The sequence below is a fragment of the Porites lutea genome, chromosome 4 (assembly GCF_958299795.1).
Source record: "Porites lutea chromosome 4, jaPorLute2.1, whole genome shotgun sequence".
NCBI lineage: Eukaryota > Metazoa > Cnidaria > Anthozoa > Scleractinia > Poritidae > Porites > Porites lutea.
The window spans coordinates 49,282,144-49,299,399 of NC_133204.1; the positions used below are offsets into that span (position 1 = coordinate 49,282,144).

The 17,256-nt window shown below is 38.4% G+C and overlaps 1 protein-coding gene across 2 annotated transcripts in view; it reads left to right on the forward strand.

The window, feature by feature from the left end:
• Positions 1–1,662: 1,662 nt before the first annotated feature.
• LOC140933938 (uncharacterized) overlaps positions 1,663–17,256 on the forward strand; it is a 28,179-nt gene continuing 12,585 nt past the window's right edge. The window contains exons 1-8 of one of the 2 annotated variants that reach the window (XM_073383610.1): positions 1,663–2,034; positions 8,478–8,597; positions 8,907–9,064; positions 11,085–11,194; positions 14,162–14,222; positions 14,311–14,439; positions 15,948–16,132; positions 16,699–16,904. In XM_073383610.1, coding sequence (XP_073239711.1) covers positions 1,995–2,034; positions 8,478–8,597; positions 8,907–9,064; positions 11,085–11,194; positions 14,162–14,222; positions 14,311–14,439; positions 15,948–16,132; positions 16,699–16,904 — 1,009 coding nt within the window. In that variant the 5' untranslated portion in view covers positions 1,663–1,994. The remainder of the gene's footprint in view (positions 2,035–8,477; positions 8,598–8,906; positions 9,065–11,084; positions 11,195–14,161; positions 14,223–14,310; positions 14,440–15,947; positions 16,133–16,698; positions 16,905–17,256) is intronic. The other variant, XM_073383611.1, reaches the window with a different exon arrangement.

A 17,256-nucleotide genomic window follows, 5' to 3' on the forward strand; every position in this document is an offset into this window, starting at 1 on the left:
ATGAGAACAATGGGAGTTTATTTCAGTCTGTTCAGTTTTCATGCGTAAGGTGAAAGAAACTTACTTGTAGGCTGTGGGTACTCCGATTTTTCTCCCTCCACAAGAGGCGTTTCTTACCAGATTAGGTATTCTGGGTTTTTGAGTCACCAGAGACTGTAAAGTCCTACCCCTTTTACCTTTTTAAAGTATTGTACCGTGAGACAAACGATAGATAATCCTTCGCTCCTGCGCCGTTTGGCCTCTGTCTTGGTTTACAATGGCGGCTTTACTCTAGTGATCACAAAACAAAGCAAGTATACCGGCTGAGTAATAAAACAACTATTGAACTCGCATATATCGCTCGCCTCGATCCTCAGACTTTTCAGGTGGAAAATTGTTCCAGATGCACTGCGACTATGCTTGCATGACTGAAAGAATGCATGCTGCAGCCATGATGTTGACTGGATGTTTTGTGGTTGCACCTTGAAGGCAAACCCCGTAGCAAATCACACTTGTGGCACTTCCCTATTGTAGAAAAAAGCTTTCTGGGGGAACGATTTTTTATTGACCTAAATAACAAGACTAATGATCGGAAAATTATACGGTATTCTAAGGGCTGAATACCAAAAAGGCCAGAGAAACAATTTTCAATAGCTATCTGTGGAAAGGTTCTTCCAACATCTTTTATTGGCGGTTTCACAATGAAGTTCAGTGTAACTTTCATATAAAAGTTGGCCAGCTGCATGGTGAAGAAATGTTACGTATCCAGAACTTCTCTACTCCAGAGCACGTTGGGTTGACGTGGTTTTTGGTAAGCTCTCATTCTGCACTGGCCGAGTGATACCAAAACAAAAAAGCTAATGTAACATTCCCTTTTTTGTTCGTGGTATCACTCGGCCAGCGTAGTGGAGGCCTATTTTCATTTGAACATGTTTGGCTTGTTTCCTTGGGCTCTCCAAACTGAGTTTACAAAGTAATAAACTAGGTCAGCCCATATCTGTGATGTATTGATTTACCGCTATTGAGAATGATCGGAATAAAGTAAAATTTTCATAAACTTTTAACAGCGCTTTCAATCCGAGACGCAAAATGACACCGTCTCCAAATTAATACAGCGAAATATCACGTATCTTAAAGCAATTATTATAGCTACCGTTGTAAGCTACACTTGTAATAGTTTTACCAAATTGACCCCACTGGTCGGCTATTTTTTTATTACACAAATATTAATATTAATTTATATTGAAAATATCTGATGTTTGCGGGGTGAATACAGATGATGATGATGCCCCCAGTCGATTTTCAGCGTTTTGCATGAGGTATTTTCTCAGAAATAATAAATTCTGTTCAAGGTAAGAATTATATTTCCCATCCAAACGTAGGGGTCAAGTGCCTCGTGTTGCCTCTTCCTAGTCAAGGCGCCGCTCTTAGTTTGAGCCGCAGTCAATCATAGCAATGAATATAGAAGGACGAACATGAAATTTACGTCCAGTGTATCGATTCTCTCGTTCAACTGCTAATCTATCGCCAAAATCCCAAATCCATGTGTACCTTTGAACTCCAAGTCCATCATTTTATCCTCACAGAACTACACAGGGAAAAAACGGGCTGGGGCAGGTGTTCGACTCACTTACAATGGGAATTGTTTTCGGACCAATCAGAAGCCAGACAGCTGTGTTACGCGCGGTGGAGTGCGACTCTCGCTTCATTTTGCATCTCCTTCCAATTACGAGTGAGATAAATGTGATGAGCTTTGTGTAATCTTCACTCGTTAAGCTTCATTTTGCATTGTCTCTCCTGATCTCACTTCGTGGACGTTTCTTGGAAGGTTACGACTCATTTTCGAGCTATGCTCGCCTCGTTACTCTGAAGGCAAACTTCGCGCGGTTTTAACTTTCATATGCATGGCTTTCCGTATCCGTTGGCGATTCTGGTATTCTGTCGAAGTTCGACGCTGCTCAATCATGTTGGCTGCACGTCAAAGACGACCTTAAAACAATCGACTTCCAGTAATAATGTCCAATCCGTCGTTTGGAGGCCCAAGAGATCGTCCAAGTAAGTTATTGCGAATTGTCTCTTTGAATATCAGAGCTCTCTTTGTCTTGCTAACTCAATAGCGGATGTTTAGCGCTGGCTTGGCAATTTAAGTTTATATAGTTTGACGTAGTAATTTTTGTATAGCTGGACATATTTACTTTGCATTTCAACTCATACGAGGGGTAATGTTATTCGGAGTGGCGCGCGCGTTGAAAATTCGCCGCTGTGAGCAAAACGACAAGCGATGTAATCATTTGGAGTAAAATGAACAATATAGGCTTAATCCGACGCAGATAATACGGTTTCGATAAAATTACTCCGTGAAAGATTTTCGGTTATCACGATATGTACAAGCAAAATCGCTAACATTTCTTTTGTCTTATCTGTTAACAAGAATTTTCAAATGTGATCGTTTCAACGTTTTGTTTTGGAAATTCGATTTGCCGGAGGATTTCCTCAGGCAAATCTCCTCTGATATTATGATTAAAAGCTTAAATTAAAATTTGTCAAAGCTGCGCTCTATTGAATCGTTTTTGACCCAGTTCATATTGTTGTATGTCTTTGCAAGTGACCACATTTTGTGAATACTGTAGATGGGTGCATGCTATGATGCTATCGGGCTAAATGCACTAAACTAAAGGCATGACTTGTTAAGGTTTATAAGTACTGTATACATTAATTAGTAACTCTGCAAGCGCAAGCTCACACAGTGCCCTATTGTTTTCACTTCATTTATAAACCAAATAACATTGAAGGGAATTCGGCCCATAGCAACAAAATCATTATAACTCTGGATAACAGATTTGAGTAAATTAAACGCAAACATAAGAACTGTAGATGGTCTCTTTTTTTACCTTTTTTCAGAGCAGAACTGTGAACATGCATGCAGGTTTTGCAAAGTAAGAACCGCTTAAAAACCAAATTGACAACTGCTTAGCAATTTCTACACTGTAGAACTGATCTTTTATAGCACATTTGTGGTGTGTAAAATAACAAAAAATTAAAATGACCTCACACCGATGTTTAATGAACTAATGAAATCAAAATTGATATATAGCTGTAGAACATGTAGTATGTATTAATAGTTTGTATAGTATAGTTTTATGGCCCATTAAATTCACATTCAAAAGTCACCTTTACCAAAAAAAAAAACACCTCATTGAAGTTCTATAGTGATTTGGACGGTGGTGTTCTTCAAGCCCTGGCACAGGAAGAGGAATTCAAAATTGCTTTGCAACAGATATTGTTCATTAATAGTATCTATGTGACAGAGAATGACCAGGCTCACAATATTGTTTCAGTGGGTCGATCATCTGTCAAAACCTTGGCTTTTAGTACAATGTAGCTTCAAGGGTAAAACAATGCTACATTAGAATCAGAAAATATTGCTAGAAACGTGCGAGTAAGTGATGACAGTGAGACCAATGATAATAATGATGAGAAAGATACTGTAAAATAATTCCAAAAATAAGCCCTGGGGCTTATATTTTTCAAAGACCCTTTTTTAGGGCCTTCTACTCGGAGGGGCTCATCTACGGAGGGAAATTTGCATTTCAAAATCGATTGGCCTAGCCTTATATTTGGAAGTAAATTACCGTTTTTGCTTTGCTTTACTTTGTATTTGAGGGCAATTTTCCAAGTGCATAGACCCTGGGGGGCTTATATTTGGAGCGGCGATTTAATGGAGGGTTTCTTGCATTACTGGTTTGGGGGGCTTATATTTGGAGGGGCTTACACACGGAGCGGCTTATTTTCAGAATTTTACAGTATTTAGTTTTATTAGATATACTAGTGATATGCAAATTTTGTCAATTTTAAAATAGAATACGTACTATTATGAATTGTATTACGAAAAAGTTCTAACTTCCTTTGCTAATACAGTCCATTACATGTATGATATTAGCCAGGTTACATGATATCAAAGTACAGTAGATTAACAGATTCAAAATTCATACCAACTCCAAAGATTACATGTATGTTATTGTAATCCTAAGTGTGAGAATTTTTAAGGTTCACTCTCCCCACTGCAAAATGAAAGTCCGAACTGCAGAAGCTAAACTTAGGGAAGATGTAGCCCTAAGGGTATCATCTTAACTAGAGCTTAGCACCTGCTAAGCTTCTTTGATTTTCCCACGAAAGCAATATAATCTTTCAAACTCCTTCAAATTTAATATACATTATGTTCTGCTTAATAAAGGGGACAAGTTACATGTTTATGGCCTACATTTCAACAGCTGTGCCACTCCCAGAGACAAAATTGTTCTTATGGAGTCATGCAATGAAGCTTTCGCTTTTAAAATTGAATAAAGATAATGTGAACTCCGGAAATACAAATTTAAGTGAAGAGAAGATTTTCACAGTGGTAATTGCAATTTAAGCTATTGCAAATTAACCCCCCCCCCTCAAACTTTCAGGACTTCAACAGGATTGAACCCGTGGCCTCTGCATTAGTACTATTTTTTGGGTCAATTTGTAATTGCTTACATTGTAAATTGCAACAATTGCAATTTACAATGTAAGCAATTGCAGAGGCCATGAGTTTGAATCCTATTAAAGTCCTGAAATTTTTTTCAAGTTAATTTGCCATTGCTTAAATCGCAGTTACCACTGCAACGATCGTATCTTCATTTAAACCTTTACCATTGTAGACAAAATCCTGTGAAAATTTCACTTTTAGTCCTGTGATGTGACTGTTTGAATGAAACCACCTTGGTATTATTTTCAGATCAGATCATTAATTTCATATTTCAGTTCTTTGGAAAATATTGAATGTAACATGTATTTCAAATGTTATTTTATGACCAATCTCACAGCAAGTTTACTGGCATGGATTAAGAGAACACTTGTTATTTCTCCCAAATACTAACATTACCTCCCAACCAGTTGAAAGGGATTTGGATAATCTCCCACCAACCACTGTAGATTACAGTTTGCATTGTGTATCATCGTATCTTACAGTAAAAAGTTTGGCTGTTAAGTTTAAGAATGCTTCCTTCCTTCCCTTTTCCTTTGGTGACCTTCCATAGAGGAGGGGGAGGATGTGCTGTAGGCAACCGTGTATTTATCGATCTCTCCTTTAGCATAAATTAGTTAGAAATACATTATACAGAGGGACTGTTTAACATGAACAGGGCTTCTGATATTTTGCGCGGTCGCAGACCCGCGAAATTCAGGTATTTCCGTGAAATCCCGCGAAATTCCCCAAAAATGCAAATTACCGCGAAATCCGCCAGAAATGTTTCCAAATACATGTCGGCAAAACATATTTAATACTTATCTTGGTTATTAGACCTGTTTTATTCACCCCAAACATCCAAATTTATCTTGAAACTTTGTCATGTCACTGCAACGAGTAAACAACGTCTCAAAACTACCAGGCGTTCTTAGATGAACGTTGCGAAAAACTGGGCACTAACCATAATGTTAATAGCTTTAGCATTCGCTCATCTCTCGAGCGAACTGTTGTTGAAAGAGCAAATGATCATCCCTGTTAAAAAAATGTTAAACAATGCTGGTCATATCGACGCAAAATTGATCGATTTTAGCAAAATTTGCCAAAAAAAATCCAGCGAAATTGGCTGTTTTTTACTGATTGTTTCTTGGCCAAGTTTTCCCCCGAAATTTCCCGTGAAATCGGCCGATTTTTCTAAGAATTTGCCCCTGAAAATCCTTCGAAATTTGACTGTTTTCCGCTAAAATCCCTCGAAATCGGCCAATTTTTCTGCTAATTTTGACTCTTCTCCCGCGAAAATCCCGCGAAATCGGCCGAATCGCCGCGAATTTGCCCCTGAAAATCCGGTGAAATTTTGCTTTTTTTTTCCGTGAAATATCAGAAGCCCTGCATGAACGAGGCATGGTTATTACTTAAGCGGGTAAAACTCGACAAATGCTTTTCATTCAATTTATTTATTCACATTTTGCATGTTCCTACCAAACATCAGAGTATGCTGACCAGTTTACTTTATCAACTCAGTTCATCCATTCGCTCCTGTGAATTTTGGTGAAAAAAAAGTTTTAAAGCTAGTCAAGCCATTTTCTGGTCACTGTCTGGCTAAAAGAGCTACTTTTACAACTTGCCACAAAGCTGCCAACAGGTTGCACAGGTTTAGCGCTTTCTGATCCAGATGCAAAATAGTAGCTTCTGAAGTTTGGGCATGTGCAGAAAGCAAAATGGCGAGATAGTGTTTGGGTTTAAAGCTAAACACAGTAGTCTTGACTTTTTCTTTTCCTTTCTTCTCCTTCCCTCTTCTTTGCTTTTCTTGCCTTATTTTTTTTCTGTTGTGAAGAAAACACTTGAGTGGTTATCATCTATAACTGGTGTAGTTATAATAGTAAATTCTGACCCCAGTCGCCATAGTGCCTCCAGTAGCTTAGTAGTTAGAGCATCTTAAATAGGACTCAGAGGGTCATGAGTTTGATTCTCACCTCCCTTACAGAAATTCAGAATATTTAATAAAGTGTACTTTGGAAGACATTTAAAAGTATAATTCATTTGTGCTTTAAATATACTCAAAGTACACTGACCAAAAGTATACTTAAAGTACTAAATTGTTGGGCACTGAAAAAGTATACTTGAAGTATACTTTACAGGAAGTATCTTAAAGTGTACTTAAAAAAAGTATACTTGAAGTATACTTGATGCAAACTACACTGTACTTCAAACAGTAATTTCATTATTAGAGACCTTTAGCATCAGGTAAACCGCAAACCGCAAACTGCAGTTACCCGTTTGCAGTTTCGCGTTGCCGAGATTTCAAACTTTAGCAAGGTGTTCAGTTCAGTTCATTTTTATTTAGCCAAAATACAATACAATACAAGAATACAAATAGGAATTGTAAGGTTGCGAGGGAGCCCAGAAGAAACCAGAAGGCTTTATGAAGCCTGGGCTCCCCAGTCTCAAAGAAATAAGCAAAATAAAATGATTTTCGCGGAGTGATACCTTAAAAATAGGAACCAAACAGAGACTGAGTTAAGTTATGAATTCAGTGACAAGATAGAAAAAAAACAATTAACTCTAGATTGGAACAGAATACTTTCCTTAGTACAGGAGAAAGGAATATAAAATTGATTCAGGGCTTCTGATATTTCGCGGAAAAAAAGAAAAATTTCGCGGGATTTTCAGGGGCAAATTCGCGGAAAAAATTGGCCGATTTCGCGGGAAAAAAGTCAAATTTCGTGGAAAAATCGGCCGATTTTGCGGGAGATAGTCAAAATTCGCAGAAAAAATCGGCCAATTTCGCGGGTTTTAGCGGAAAAAAATCAAATTTTGAAGGATTTTCAGGGGCAAGTTCTTAGAAAAATCGGCCGATTTCACGGGAAATTGGGGGGGGAAACTTCCCCAAGAAACAATCAGTAAAAAACAGCTGATTTCGCTAAAATCGATCAATTTATTTTGCGTCAATATGACCAGCGTTGTTTAACGTTTTTTTAACAGGGATAATCATTTGCTCTTTCAACAATAGTTCGCTCAAGAAATGAGTGAATGCTGAAGCTATTAACATTATGGTTAGTGCCCAGTTTTTCGCAACATTAGTCTAAGAATGCCTGGTAGTTTTGGGACGTTGTTTACTCGTTGCAGTGACGAAGTTTCAAGATAAATTTGGACGTTTGGGGTGAATAAAACAGGTCTAAAAGCCAAGATAAGTATTAAATATGTTTTGCCGACATGTATTTGGAAATATTTCTGGGGGATTTCGCGGGATTTCGCGGAAATACCTGAATTTCGCGGGTCCGCGACCGCGCAAAATATCAGAAGCCCTGTTGATTTGAACTACGCGTTCATTGTTTAGCGCCGCCATGTTGTTTTCATCAAGTCGAAGTGCATCACTTTAATCGCCCAAAAATCAGCAATAATTCATTCATTCGAGATCAAAAATCCAACAAACACATCGCAAATGGATATAAAAAGCTAATTCATACCTTTAAACGCGAGGCTGTATAATTTTTGGTGGGAAAAAACCTTGCCGTAAATTACTTACCGCTGGAAGCCCTTCTTGCAGTTCAAACATGAACCGCAAACTGCAAACATGACCAAAAGGCCGTGGTCACGTGACATTTTGTGGTTTGCGGTTTGCCGTTTCCCATGAAAAACCTGATGCTAAAGGTCCCTATTAACATTTCTGGAACTTGGAATTTTTTCTGAGTTTTCTGGTGTAAGAATTCTCCTTAATCTTCCAAATTAAGGTATAGCGTACAGTCTTGGTCTTGTATGCTGCTGTTCAGCCAATTTCGAGCAAGTTCTCAATGCAGTCCTTTATGACTGGTGTAGTTATAATTAAATTCTGACTCTGCTGGCCATATATATAGAGCCTACATGCACAGCAGCTCAGTGGTTTGACCATCCAAACTAGAACTTGGAGGGTCGTGAGTTTGATTCTCACCTGGAGCTCAGAATTTTTTCTGAGCTTTCTGATACATGTATTAATAAGAATTCTCCTTCTTCCAAATTATTTTTCTACCAGGAGGTTCCGTCTGTGAACCCCTCATGCAGACAACAACTGCTGGGAGAGTGATGTTAATTCATCAACTTGTGCTGAAAGGCGATTTGCAAGAATTGAAGAAGGAGATAGCTAAAGATATAGGTAAGGGCTAGTTCATGTCATACCTCCGCCATTAAATTGATAAAGCTTTCTTACAGAGACAGTTTTCATTGTGCGCTGTATTCTGATTTTGTTTGAACATGGCATTTTTTGGCTGTTGAGATGTCTGACATATGTACAATCATGTTCTTTAATCACCTGAAACAGTGTTGAATAATTGACAGCCAGGTTATTTATTCAATGAAAAAGAATAGAAGTACAGTACTGGGGATATGAAATTGGATGAAAAATGCATGTAATCATCAATTAACATGTTCTGAATCACTATTTGATTAATGATGTTTATTGCAGATCTTTTAGAAGGCCGGAACAGTCAGGGTATGACCCCATTGTTTCAGTCTGTCAGTTGCAATAACTTAGAGTGTGTTCAGTTCCTTGTTACATCAGGGGCAAATATTGATACACGTGATGATGTTGGAAGAACTCCAGTGGCACTGGCAGCTTATCAGGTATAGCCCAACATTGTTTTGTGCCCTTAAGATTAGCGTAGTATGTAATTCAATTATTTGTTAGTTACATGTACTGGTTATCACCTCATTATGTGAACATACAGCTGTAACGTACAATGTACCTGGTATTAGGTTAACCACTAGCCTAATGGTGACTATATGGAGGTCATTTTGAGTACATTGGGCTGGTGTTATTGCAACTACCCCTGGACCATAAAATCCTGGTTGTGACGCATGGTGGTCATTTTAACAGGGTCTTCAAAAGTTAATAATAAAAGGACTCGGTGTTTTTTATGTATGGGTCAAAACAGTATGGTTGTAATAATGAGGTGGTTTTAGTTTCGCTGTACTACAATAGTTTTGTAATTATTTTTGCACCTTGAAGCAAGGAAAACATGTATGGTAGTGTTTCACTCAGGTCACATAAAAGTTAGTGACTATCACAAAGGTAATGCAAGAGAAAAATAACTTAGCACTATGAAATTTTTATTGGGACAAAACAACCTGACAGTTTTAAGCAGGTGCATTCAGGGGGTTCATTAAGGGCCGGGCACCGGGCAAATTGACCGGCTGTGAACACGACTTTGCCCGGCTGCTTTACATCTCAAAGAACTTCTTTTTAATACAAGGAACGATCAAAAACAGTTTTAAGTTACAATCGTGCCCATTTCTTGATGAGTCTTATCGAGTGTAAAACATACTTTGCCGTGCAATTTCCACTTTATTACACGCGGCATGAAATCCCCTCGTTCTTTGTGTGTTAAAAACAAGAATCGCCCCATAACACATTGCGAAAAGAACTGTGCTTCATAAACGACCACCTGAAATGTATCAGTGTTGCGAGCACGTGAGCATGGCGGCCCAGAAAAGAACGCGTTCGATAGCGTATTATATTATTTTTCGACTTTAACCAAAGGGCCTCCAGTAGAGAAAAGACCAAGAGATGAGTAGACTTGTTTGTGATTTAACCTTTTACTTGCCTGTATATATTGAATGGCTTAATCATCATGTTCAACGAAGCGAAGCGTGATTTTTATTCGTCTTATGGTTTACGCCAATGAATTAATTTTCGGTGCGTTCACGTTAAAGCAGTGCTCCTCCCGTCTAGTCATTGAAATTTTAAAGATAAGTTGATTACGACTCAGCTGCTGACGGTGAGTTTGAGTAAAGATTATTATGAGCAGAGCTATTAAAAGAGAACCAAAAAGTCCAATTTGTGTGGTGGGTATTGGTATCAAATCATGATTAAATTGTCTAGAAAAGTTATCTTTTTTTGGTTGTTGAAAGTCATTGTCTGCAGCTTCAAAATGCAGGAAAACACATCCTTACGACTATAGAATTTCAAAATTTTCCGGGGGAGCATGCCCCCGGACCCCCCTAGAGGGCAAGTTGCCAATTCTTTGCCTGGGTGTCAAACTCAGTTGCCCTCCTGTTCAAAACCTTAATGAACCCCCTGTGCATTGCATAATTATGTGTATGTTGAAATGTACTTTTTAATTAGCTAATTTATGTACAGTTTCAGTTATGATTACATATTCATTTTATTGTTAAATGGGAAATACCTGCAAAGTAGCTAGTGTATTTTTCACAAATAGCTAAGCATATTTTCACAGTAAACTTGACTTGACTTGACTTGACTGTTTGGAGTTGATTGCATTGGACACAAAAAAAGTATCATTTTGAGGTCACATCATGTAAAAAGTGCATATAAGCTAATGCTATTTCTCTCTCCCCCCCCACCCCCCCATCTCAAAGCACATATAGATCTTTGATCTCAACAATGCCAGATACATACACACGTGTATTTCTGAGGTCTGCATATGTTTCCAAAGCAAAAGACCCTTATGTTTGATGGAGTTCTATTTAAGATTTTGTGGATTACTATGCCATATTTATTTGAAATTAACAGGAGAGCAAAGGCACATCATCTTATAATATCAAACACTTTGTTTGACTGACTATATTACAGTAATTATACATACTTTACAGTACTTGCTTACTGTACTTTATTAATCTGCAGGGCTGGCATGATGGGTTGTATTATCTTCTGGCTAAGGGTGCCAACTGCTTGATTGCTGATAACTGTGGAAGGCTTCCACTTCATGCTGCTACATATTTTAGTAATGAATAGTAAGTTAACCTCTTTGTACGTGTGCCTAAGCTGGTCTTATAGCAAGGCTGCTGCCTAATGGGTGCCTACAAGTTGCTCACAGATGACTAAAATTTTAAACATAAGGAGCCAGACTGAGACAGACGTTCAACTTTTCATGAACCTAACTCCCTAAGTTTGGTTCCTCTCATGAAAAGTTCAATGTTTGGTCTTTAGGCCCAACTTAACTTCGCTGAAATTGTACATGAAAGTATTGTGTGGTTCCAGAAAATATCCATACCCCCACCACGGAAGACACTTTGATTTGCACCCCCCCACCCCCCAGGATTTTCCGTTCCAGGGGGTCTTTGATGACCCCCCCTCCCCCCAGGAATTTCCAGAATTTTAAAATGGGGACTTCGCTTACCACACTTTAGAAATTCAAAGTAGTTTGGGCACTTAAAAACAAAGAAAGTTAATACTAACTCAGTTATGAAAATACGGAAGAATTTTATTACAACAGTGCAGCGTAAACGTTTGTTAAGTTTATTATTCAGCCAAACTTTTAGCTTTTTCGCCATCACGTTTGCAAATTATGTCTGTGTTGTTTTTTTGTAAGCTTATAAATTAAGCTTAAACATTTGGTTTGCAAAGTTTAAACGTCGATTGTTCTACGTTTTTGTGTTTACTGCGACACGACCGTTATGAAGAAAATGTAAGTTTCACCCGCTTAAACAACTTTGCAAACGGTAGCAAGAAAAACCCAGAAACTTACAAGGTTCCTGTCTGGCTGTTTTTATTTCTACAGATTTTGTCAGTTTCTTCAGGTTGACTATTATTTAAGGGCCGAAAACTTCACCAACACGTACATGCCAATGCGCTAGATTTCGTGAACGTCGTGACGATTGCAGAATTTACTAGCCAGGTAGCCGGGCCTTGTGAAGGTCGAGCAAGAAATGGGAACGAAAGTATTCTCGTCTCATCGCATTTTTCATGAGTTTCCACGCACAGTAAACGCTGATAAAACATGAAACCTATCAAAAATGTGTGTCATGCATGTCAAGGAAGCGAAAAGGGATACTCAGTGAACAGAAGTGAAAGCACTTTAATGTCGGTCGGACGAAGACGAGACGAAGAGAAGACTCCAGTTATGTCCGCCATTTTCAATCGTTTTCGACTTCGTTCCAAAGACACATCGTTCTTCTGGAGATTGTAGCGCTAGCGAACTCAAAGAAAAACAGAAACATTAAAGCTAATGATGTTAACCTCATGTCAATGGCCAGGAGTACCGACTTTTTTTTCAAAACAACGTACGTAGGTATGTTTTTGTGCTTGAGATCGATCGTACGTTGCTTTCAATGTTTTGTACATGGTCTGTCACCCCTTGGAAAATAGTTTCCCATGAACCCCCCATACCCCTCGGAAATTACTGCCTTTGAACCCCCCCTCCCCCTCGGAATTTCCAATGGTCTTCCGTGGGGGGGGTATGGATATTTTCTGGAACCACACATTGTCAGTCAGTGTGAACCACTGTAAGAGCGGAAAGTTATTTTTCTTGAGAATTAAATAGTTTTCCCGACATCCTTTCAAGTGATGAATATTCAAGAATACTGGTTTCTCAAAATGCGCAACTTGTGATGACTCAAAAGTTGATTCACTCATCTCGAAACTTGAGTGAATTATCGAGATTCCAAGTGTATGAATCGAGGTTTGAGGATCGAGGGTCCCTACAGCTAGTGTCTGCTATAAAGGGAGTTGGCTGTAGGTAAAAAAAACCTCCCACTACTACATTTGTATTTTCTGTTTCTGGCTTGGGCTCCTAAAATTTTATTTTAGGAGCCCAAAGGGCTCCCAATAAATTTTCCTAGGCAGCAACCTTGAGAGATTTAAATCTTTGGCTGTGTGTCATCTCTGTTTACAGTTGTAGCTGCATAACATTACTCTTAACTGCCACTTATAAGCTCCCCCCCCCCCCCCCCCCACAAACACACACACACACACAAAGATAGAAGCCCCCCTTGAAATGTATTAAAATGATTTTGATTTATTATGACGTTTTGAAGGTTTATTAAAAACCAGTAAATTGCACGGTAATCATGTGAATGCTCCTGCAAGTGATACAACAGTCATTATTCAATTCGCAAACGCACATAATTCAGGTAGTCAAGTACTGTACTAAATGTGAGACTTCGATTCGCCTTGCCGATTGGGAATCTATTTACCCAGGAAAATGAAAGTAGACCTGATCTAAGCTTAGTGCCGAACAAGTTTTCGCTAAGATACGAGAGTTAGCAAAGCCTAGAAAATACAATGTATCCATTGAAGTTAAGTTTATTCAGGTTTTACTACAGTGCACGGTTTTCATAAATTCTTATACGTTTTCCAAGTATGTTACGTTGCTTATCATCCAAAACCTTCAATAAGCTTTAAACTCCAGTGGTAAACCAAGCTGTCTCATTATGGTTTTTTGCTATTGCATATCAACAGCCTTTGGTCATTGAACATGGATTGAATATTCGATTTAATAATAAGACTTGGTGCAGTAATGCATTACTTGTGTTGAACACATTACTGTTTTATTGTATCTTTGCCTGCGAATACAGCCGTCTCTCATTGCAGGCTAATAGTATCTAAGCAACTGCGAGTAAAATCGTTAAAATGAAATAATTATGAGTCTTGTTTACTGTGTTATTCAATCCAGTTTCCACATTCATGATCCACCAAGATCCCTTTTGTTGACACTGGAACTAGAAGGGCTTTCTCTGATTCACATATGCAATTATGAAAACCGTTTTCAAGGTAAACCCACATGTTTGCCTGCACTTTCTAACCAACTGCAGTTTCTGCTAGGAATATTCAGGTTTCAACCCTTCTTGGATATAAGCCCCTCTATATGCACGTAAAAGCTCTCCTTTTAGTTAAACCCCCTACGAAAATATCTACATGTAAACCCAGGGCTTATAAGTGTCAGTTTACGGTATTTGAATGTTTTTATTTTCTTTCTGCAGCTCCCTTGAAGTCCTTTTGCAGCACCTTTCATTACAAGACATAGATGCCAGGGATAATGAAGTATGTGAATGTGCTCTTATGGGGTATCACACTGTATAAGTACAGGTCTTTCTAGTTTTTGCAACTTTTTTTCTTGCGTCTCTCTTAGGGTATGACTGCTCTTCACTGGGCAGCTTTCCATGGACGAACAGGTCATGTGAAGAAACTAGTGGAGAAGAAAGCTGATCTGATATCACGTGACACAGATGGAAAACTACCACTTCACTGGGCCGCACAGGTGTTTTTAATAGCATCAGATATATTTTTTTCTTTAACATTTGCTACTGTCTACAGACACTGACTTGAAGAGTCAACTTATAGTACTGTAGCTGACTACATGCATAATGTTGACTTTTTCCAAGTGACTGCCACACTCTACCATCACCATCACTTCCATGTGACCTCATGTTTGTTCCACCCCCTCTCTCTTTTTTTGTCATTAATTACTTGCCTTAATATGCCACTACCATATTGTACCAACTGTTATATGTACTGTATTGCTGTGGAAGTGTGATGGCTTAGAGAGGTTGACATGTTGAACTTTAATAGGATCTGTACAACGTGTTTGAGCCTATCATTGCCATCATGGAATTTCCTCTGTTGCCCTGAGTCTCTCTAATCTTCACCCTGCAGCTTTATAAAGTTAATGCTTATGATCAAAATCCATGGACCATGAGTGATGTTTGTGATGCATTCTCACACAACAAATCAACACCCTTGCATTTGCCTAATAAGGACCAGCAGTATACAATAATATTTAAACATTGTGCAGTAATGACTACCACGAGAGAAAGGATAAACAGTCCAATCATTCACATACCACAATAAACAAGAACGTGCTCACAGCTGCATTCAGTCCCACTTGCTTGGAGATTAGATGGAGAAATGAGGAGGGGATTAATTCTACACAAAACAGGATTTGCTCACTATAGGTTTTTTACTTCCTACTTTATTGACGTGGATAGTTTTTACTTGTTTCTGAATTGATTTAGTACAGGTGTTAGCGACAACTGGAAATATGTCTGCAGTCGCAGGCTATATGCATGATAATAATACACAAAAGTTTAAGGGCCTTGATTCCAGAGAAATTACGTCATTGTCAGAGATCAAAAAAGTGATTTACATGGCACGTCATTTCAATCATTGCCGAAAATAAACTTCATTCTCGTCACAAGACCCATATAAGTTTACAACACCCGACCAGTGCAGTTTTGCTGATTAAGATTCTTTTTTTTTCCATCTACTCAGTAGTGTTCACTTGTTCCAAAGTAATCAACGCTTTGAAGCGATAGAATTTGTGGACCGACACGTTTCCGAAAAGCTCTTAATTTAATCTTTCCTAAACATGTGTGACTTTGATCATGCAACGATTCATAGCCCAAGTTTCCATGGTCTCCGCTCGGAACGCCTGGCACAATGAACCTCTATTTGTGTATAAAATACGAACAAAAATGCGAAAACGTATTGCAGATTAGGAATCTTGCTGCTTGGGCAAGCAAGAGACTAATAACATCTTTCATTATCACTTAAAGATGTTTTTTGGATATTTTTAGGTTAAGGCATTTTTGAGAGAAAAATGGTTACACCTAGATCTATTAATTTATATTCATTAAGATAACATTTTATAATAATTCTATTTTCATAAGCGCCTTTTATATAATGTTAAATATCAACAAGTCCAATTTTTCTTCTTGACTAACTGGCTAACTACTGTATATTTATGTCCTTGTTGCTTTAAATGCACAGAATGGCTTTGTTTCAACTTGTGAAGCCATGTTAGAGGTTCCTGATTGCCATAACCTAGTGAATGGAAAAGATTTCTCTGGAAGAACACCGATTCATTTAGCAGCAGCTGCAGGGCAATACCATGTGCTTATCAGACTCACTGCAGTGCCATATGCAAACATTGAACCTTTGGACAATGAGGGCAGGTATTACTTAAAATTCATTGCATACATTGTAAATAAGTGTTTACCTGTGAAGGACGTAGGAGTTCTTAAGAATTCATTTAAACATGTCTGTGTGTTCCACATTGAATTGGAAGTTGGACATGTTTGTTTTTGAGGAGATGGGAAAACCAGAGTACCTAGAAAAAAAACCTTTCGAAGCATGGGGAGAGAACCAACTTACAAACTCAAACCACACACATGTATGGTGTCAACACTGGGTTTTGAACCCTGAAAACTTTTGATAGGAGGGAAGGGCTAAAAAATAATCCCATTTGGTAGTCCTAGTGGATTTTCCTACTGGGAAAGTATTTAAAGCTTACAGGGTGCCCGATGGGGAAGGGATCCAGCAGGCCAGTCATCCTCTAACTTATCATTTAACAAAGGTGAGTAAGAAGTAGCCTCAGGTAAGTATAATGTGAGAGCTGCTTGCCAAATGAGCCCTGGAGGCGAATGCTCTCACCACTGTGCCACCCTTGCTTTCATAAGACATTGGTTTCATGAATCCAACCTCTGGCTTATTCTATATTTTTGGTTTTAACTATCAATAGAACTCCACTACACTGGTCAGCAGCAACTGGACATGCTCATTGTGTTGCACTTTTGCTAAGACTTGGAAGTGATAAGAATACTGAAGACAAACATGAAGCATTACCTCTACAGTATGCGCAACAGGGCTACCACTCTGCATGCTGTAAGCTGCTGATAGATCATGACCCAAGTAACCCTCTTGCTACGCAGATACCACAAGGAAAAGGTACTATTAACGGTAGCTGATTGCAAGCAATAATTAAGGTGGTGGGCAGAGTTTTCTTATACATGTACCTTTTTCTAATACCATCATACTCTAAGAATGGTTGCTATTGACAGTTTGCATTCACAAACCAACATTCCAAGTTCCAGTTTGATCTGGAAAGTGTCTCCAATGAAATTGTTACTGTAGTTGGGGCCGGGAGTTGGGGACACTAATACTGTACAGTGTAAAACTGGGAAAAGAATCAGGTTTATCTAGATCTGTTCTTGGAACTGGCATGTTGTATAATTATAAAATATAAAATGTTACCCTAAAATATTTTGTCACTTTTTTTTTTTCCAAATGATGTTCAAAA